Here is a 6,736-nt window from a genome sequence, read left to right as displayed (position 1 = left end):
AGAAAATGCGGGGGTCCAGGGGCGGCAGCCCCCTGGTATATCAAAAATTTAATTATTTAGCCATCACAACAATAACACACACAAAAATTAACAAATAACTAACAAATCATTAACAACAAAAATTATCAACTTCGTATGTTAATTTCAATAAGAGCACTGGCGCACGCTTTATTTCAATTTTGATCGCAGTACACTTATTGACAAGAGTCGACTATTACATTATGTAGTCGACTTTCGCATTATGTATATTGACTTTCGCTTTATGTATTCTTTCTTTCTCCCCGCTCAAACACATAACTTGCATTTTTTTACTTTCGCCCCGGATTTCGAGGGCGAAAGTATCAACTTTCGATGTTGGTATCAAAAAAAATTTTATTTAAAAATGTTGTGATAATAATGACTTTTAGGTGTTGTTTATTAAACCTTTTGGGTGGGTTTGGCCCCTTGACTGGCTGACTGATATTTTATCAATAGATTTTTGTAATTTTAACGAAAATATCATTGATCTAGCTCTAAGCAAATCTTTGTCAGACAAAGTTTTTCTTATTTTGTCATAAATTGTTCACTCCTTTTATTTTATTGAAAATCAATTTTCAGAATAAACAAAGGGAACTTATTTCTACATTTTCAAACAAAAGATGCTTCAGTATTATTGTCTGCTAAAAGACGCTGTAAAGAGGACGTATTTCTTGCTTATCTATTGAATAGAAATTAAACGTGTGGACACGGCCCTCGCTTCGCTCTGGCCGCAAAGTTCACACTCGTTGAAATTTTGATCATAGGACTTTTTTAGCAAATAAATCTACTGAAAAATGGGCCCCATTTGCTCATGAATAAGGTATGTAACTCGTGTTATTGCAAAGTTCACCCCCGTTGATTTTTTTCTAGCATATACAGCAAGAAATCGCACATAAAAGTCTTTTCGAGATGTATCGCTGATTTTTTCTCCAGTATTTCCGATTAACGAACTTAAACCGAGTAATTTCAGTACTTCTCGAATAAAAAAGTTTGGTTAACCCTCACGAATAATTTTTATTCCATCAAGCGACGAGACGAAAATTCTTTTGGGAATATCTTTAAGATAACCCGTCCGTCATACCCGATCTTCGTACTTAACCTCAGGAATTTGATTCCCCATCGAATAAATTTTTTTTTTTGGAAATCCGCTAAGAGTTACCCGAGTTATCGTGTTATCAAGGAATGAACAAAGTGTGACAAGCATTTTAGAGTTTTTATCATCCGTAAAACCCATGACTTTCAGTGAAGGGAATAGGTCCATGTCGTTTGAGATTGTCACTGGTTGATGTTAGCTTTGTGAAATTGACAACTCATTTGACACTATTTTGAGTGACAAAACCGTTATTTGACACTGATCTATAATAAGCAGGAGAAAGTAGCCATCTTGTCTGTTAGAACGAAGTTTTTTCTAATGAGTATTGTGTATGAATTGATCTTGTGTTGCCCTCGAAAGCAAATTTTTAATCCCTAGGTGCCCTAGACATACAAAAAAAAATAATTTCTCATATTTCGTCGATCTTTTTACATGTCAGAGGTGACAATTAGAGCATTGTGTGAATTGTGTCGAGTGCAATGTGCAAATTTACAATCTGTCTTTATATTTGTCGACAATGATCCATGTACGGTTCATGACCATGAACAGAAACGCGTTAGACTTCATAATCTAATCATTGTCCATTGCATTTTATTGATTCTTATGTTGTCCTTGCCATAAGTAAGTATATGAAACCAAAATGCTCTGCCACTGCATTGAAGAAACCGAAAGACTAAGCAACCTTAACAAATCATGAGTCTGATTATTTCTAAAATTGGCATGCATTTTTCAGTTAAGATTACGTCTTTGTACAGTGAAGACCAGTGTTGGATTTGAGTAGTATTTCGACATGGGTAGTGCGATAGAGTCATGGTTAAATGCAGTGGCAAATGCGCCTGGTCTCTCCGACGATTATGTTGAGAGGGGAAAAACGTGCATATCAAAGGTAGCCTTAATTCATCCAATGTGACCATAAATTTTGTGCAATGAATTTTTATCGAATTTTCAGATTGTGCAAATGCTCAAACGAAAAAGTGGTCTTTGCATTAGACGTCATTTTATCGGCGGAAGCGTTGGAAAAAGTACAACGACTACCACATCCGATTTCGATTGTTACATTTTTATTGACGATATCGAATATCCATTTAAAAATGTCTTAAAGGACATCGGTAGTCTGATTCGTCAGAATCAACCAATAGGCGGTCGCTTTCGTATTGATATTGCCATCGAAAGTCCGACTGTTTTAACATGCGTTGTTTACGAATGCGGGGAGAAATTGTTGAACTTGGACATTTCAATTGCTAAGAACTATGCGACTACGAACGCAATTCAACACAAGAAGACTCTGGACGCAATTAAACCGTGGCCATCGAAAATCGTTTATAAAATGAATGGGGGCCTCTCCTCTACCATTGTCCAATACGTCAGGCAACAGAATGACTTCACACGAAGCATGATCCGCCTTACAAAACAATGGTATGACAGTCTGAACATAAAACAATCAAATTCTAAGATAATGTTCGAGATTCTCGCTATGCATTGTGCTCAACTGGAAAATAAGTTTCCCACAAAATCGATCTTACGATGCTTTATGGGATATCTGAAGATGCTAGAGAATTTCGAAGAGCTTGACGTTGTGTTCCGAGATGAATACAAATTTCCAGAGCATCAATTCGACGAAGCGACCACACTGCCTCGTGTGATGGATCCAGTAAATCCGTATCGTAATTGTGCGGAATTTTTCAGGAGCGACACAAAAATTTTACTGAAAAAGTACTCCTTGGAATGCGCTGCTGCAATCAAGATGCACCTTGGAATTCCTTTTCAATTGGCTGGAAACATTTTCGAAATTCAAAAACAGCAACCCCAATTTCCAGAATGGTTTTCGAAGAGAGTATTCCAGAGTGTTTGGTCGATAAAAACAACAGTCGAAATTCTGCAAATGGGAGTTGTGGTTCGAAAGCAGGAAGATTTTGCACACCAACCGGACGATTATCATTGTTTTGTCGTATGCTTTAAAGATAATATGAACGAAATTGTCGATCGAGCTGAATCAACTGAACTGGAAACGTTGGCGAACGATTTAAGATCGTTCATTCGGTTAGCCTTTGGGGGGGCCAAAGTTTCAACACCGACATCAAATGACTCCGACGACTTTCACGCCAGCATAATTTATCCCATACCACAAATTGGGTCGATTCTAATCAACGTTCGTCTCTAGTTCGTAAATACATCATTTGTATGTACCCGCCGTAATTCGTAAGAAAGGTGTAGTATGATCGGAGCATTAATAAAGAGAGAACTGTTGCATATCCAATTACATCGTCGTTTTGTTATGTTCGTTCAAAGTTTAAAGCTCCTAAGAAAGCGAAACGGAAATTAAGAAACTATCAAGTCCAGGATACCGAGACCATATTCTGTAGCGCCTACGCGATCAGTTAGTGTTGGCAGGCCCTCAGCCTGTCTCAGCATGAAAAGTTGTATATGCACCTGTTGTGGACGGTTTATTTCAGGCACTTTCGCCTGTCCGCCCTCACTTCATTCCAAGTCTGTATACTTTGAGACGCCATACAAATTCAATTTTGGTGAATTTATTTGTATGAAAAAGGTGTGTTCCCGCGTATCTAATAAAATGGCGATCTGCGTGACCTCCCCAAAGTATAAAGCCTTGACTTCATTCGGGCTACAGCTCTAAAATATACCGTCCACCACAGATACGTAAATAACTATTATGTAACAATTTAGTAGGTCGAAAGAGTTTCGTATTAAGTATTCAACGCACTCTCATATACCGGCCACAAAAACACAATGCTGCCTTCACATTTTCAATTATAAATTCTCACTGGACCTACAAAGCTTAAATTATTGTGTATGTCCTACAAGTTAGCTTGAAAGCTAGTAAAATAGACATCTCGATCCAGTCTATCGATTTGCTATATTTAACTTTAATCAATTAGACTTTAATTCGATTGTAGTCGTTTCAGACATAATCTCAAAATCAACGTTGAAAGTCAGAATTCTTCATCACAATGTTTAGAAATATAATTTAGAATTATTAATTCTAGTTAGAAATTTATATTTATAAAGACTGACGATGTTAAATACAAAAATAAAATCGAAATATCGGTTGCAGGAAGTGTATTCCTTAGGATAGAACTTTACAACAGTCCCTTACGTTTTTACTTCGCTTATCCACGTTTGTATATAATACAGTACACGAGAACCCTCTAACACAAAGCATGGTATAAATCTCAATTCAACAGCAGAAATTCAACAAAAAACATAAAACAGATAATTTACTCTCTGTAGATTTTATACAGACAAGAAATTGCTATTGTTTAAGTTTCATCGTATAAAACTTTCGAACATAATGCCTGTGATATTGTGCCATTATACCTACACCATATTCCACCTCATAATCATCTTTTTATATTTTACCATTAATTATCAGGACATAAAAAAGCGTAAAACAGAAGAAAATTGTTAAAATTTATTTCATCACTTTTTAGTGCGGACATATTCCGACTATTGTGAATGAATGAAAATTTTCGTTGGAGCTTTCGTCGATATATGAAAATTCGTTGAAAAAGCTCAACGTATCATTTCAGTTTATGAAGACGACGACAGGACTACCATCTTCACGAAACATAAAAAAGTTGTCGCTTAAAGTTTCGAGTCGGTGCACAGAGAAAATTCCGGGATTAGATTTAAATCTTTTTTGGATAACATATAAGACCAAATCTATTTTTGGATATTCTTTTGAAAGATTACTTGCGTTTTAACTTTTGAAAATTGTTTCAATACATTAGATCGAAACGTTCTCAAAGATTGTTTTAATTTTGAAATTACAAATTACAAACTCGTTCGGCTCGAGGACCTCCGTGTCGCCAGTGCAGCACTTTGCCACTGTGCTTATTGGGTTGTTAAACGAAAAAAAATTAAATTTAGACTTGACGTATTTTGGCAAAATTGCAGTTTATAGTACAAACCCCAATTGGGGCAAAAGTGGGTGGGATCGATAGGTGGAGGTCCCCTGATGACAAAACAACAAGAATTGTGGCGCGGAAGCCCCTCCCCGAGACGCCAGGGCCCTACAAAGTTTTCAATTTTTTTAAAATTTTCGCGCTTTTTTTGGAAGAAATTAATAGAGACAGGTCTCCTGATGACAAAACAACAAAAATTGGGTGGCGGAAGCCACTCCCCGAAGCGCCAGGGCCCTCCAAAGTTTTCATTTTTTTTTCAATTTTTCGTGTTTTTTGTGACTAAGTTGTGACTAAGGCGCGATACCAACGTGAATATTATTCCTATAATGTGAATAAGAAGTTGGTAATGTTGGTGACACTGTCATTGAACGAGTCGACAGCTATGTATATCTAGGACATAAACTGAAGTTAGGTCTGGACAACCAAGCTGCAGAAATAAGACGTAGGATTGGTCTTGCATGGGCAGCGTTCGGAAAACTCAGACTAATTTTCAAAAGCAAAATGAATAATAGTCTGAAACGAAAAGTTTTCGACACTTGTGTCCTTCCAGTGCTCACTTATGGAGCGGAAACGTTAACTTTAACGAAAGCATCCGAAGATAAATTGAGAGTGACACAAAGAGCCATGGAACGGAGTATGCTTGGAATAACACTCAGAGACAGAATGACGAATCAATGGATTCGACAACAAACCAGGGTCGTTGATGTCATGGAAAGAATAGCATCTCTGAAATGGAGCTGGGCGGGACATATTGCAAGAAGGACAGAAGAACGTTGGACCAAAAAGATCATGAACTGGCGACCATATAAAAGACGAGCTATAGGTAGACCACCAGAGAGATGGACAAACGGAATTAGGAATATTGCAGGTACAAACTGGCAGCAAATGGCAATGGATCGTACGAAATGGAAAGATGTTGGAGAGGCCTACATCCAGCAGTGGATAGAAACAGGCTGAAAAAGAAGAAGAAGAAGAAGAATGTTTCTAAATGGAGACATTAGAAAGTTCGGGAAATGAATTCAGGAGTAGGACTCACAAAATTAAAGTCAATTGTTTGTGTGTGTAGGTGTTATGTAGTCGTCGGCATTTCGTACAAGGAAAATGAAGTTATCTTGAAGCGCGAAGTGTAGTCGTCTGCATTTCGTACAAGGAAAATGAAGTTATCGGCATTTCGTACAAGGAACATAAAGTTGTGTGAGGGATTCACATAGTATTGATTTCGTCACAAAAAACATGAAAAATTGAAAATAAAATTGAAAACTTTGGAGTGCCCTGGCGTCTCGGGGAGGGGCTTCCGCGCCCCAATTCTTGTTGTTTTGTCATCAGGGGACCTCCCCCTATCGATCCCAACCACTTTTGCCCCAATCGGGGTTTGTACTATAAACTGCAATTTAGCCGGTTTTGGCAACGAATTCTAGCATCTTCTCTTATATATGAGATGAAAAGTTCAACAAAAGAAATAAAAGATTTTTCACGCCATGAGACTAAATTCGGAATTTTTCTCTTAATTTGGTCCCTTTCAGGCTACAGTTCGTGAAATGGGAGAAAAAAATTTTGACAAATTCTAAGGTAAAAATAGTTCCACGATATGCCGCTAAAATGCACTGACTTTTTATAAAATTAATTTTGTTTGCATAAATCGATCCAATTTTGAGAGCCTCAAGTTGCTTGAGACTATCAATATCTGCAAACAGTGTAAAAT

At 37.2% G+C, this 6,736-nt stretch overlaps 1 protein-coding gene across 1 annotated transcript; it reads left to right on the top strand.

Moving 5' to 3' along the window:
• The first annotated feature begins 1,841 nt into the window (after positions 1-1,841).
• LOC119082388 lies at positions 1,842-3,362 on the top strand. The gene is made up of 2 exons (XM_037191916.1): positions 1,842-1,997; positions 2,061-3,362. Exons 1-2 carry the CDS (start codon positions 1,902-1,904, stop codon positions 3,270-3,272), a joined length of 1,308 nt encoding a protein of 435 aa, XP_037047811.1. The 5' UTR covers positions 1,842-1,901; the 3' UTR covers positions 3,273-3,362.
• The last annotated feature ends 3,374 nt before the right edge of the window (positions 3,363-6,736 follow it).

Source organism: Bradysia coprophila, unplaced genomic scaffold (assembly GCF_014529535.1).
Source record: "Bradysia coprophila strain Holo2 unplaced genomic scaffold, BU_Bcop_v1 contig_415, whole genome shotgun sequence".
NCBI lineage: Eukaryota > Metazoa > Arthropoda > Insecta > Diptera > Sciaridae > Bradysia > Bradysia coprophila.
The sequence above is the reverse complement of the archived record's forward strand: the minus strand, read 5'-3'. Positions and strand labels throughout refer to the sequence as shown.

Bases quoted from the DNA above. Each gene is read 5' to 3' on its own strand.
- LOC119082388 (XM_037191916.1), top strand. From the start codon at position 1,902: ATGGGTAGTGCGATAGAGTCATGGTTAAATGCAGTGGCAAATGCGCCT. The intron at 1,998-2,060 runs GTAGCCTTAATT...TCGAATTTTCAG, and splicing joins GAAAAACGTGCATATCAAAG to ATTGTGCAAATGCTCAAACG.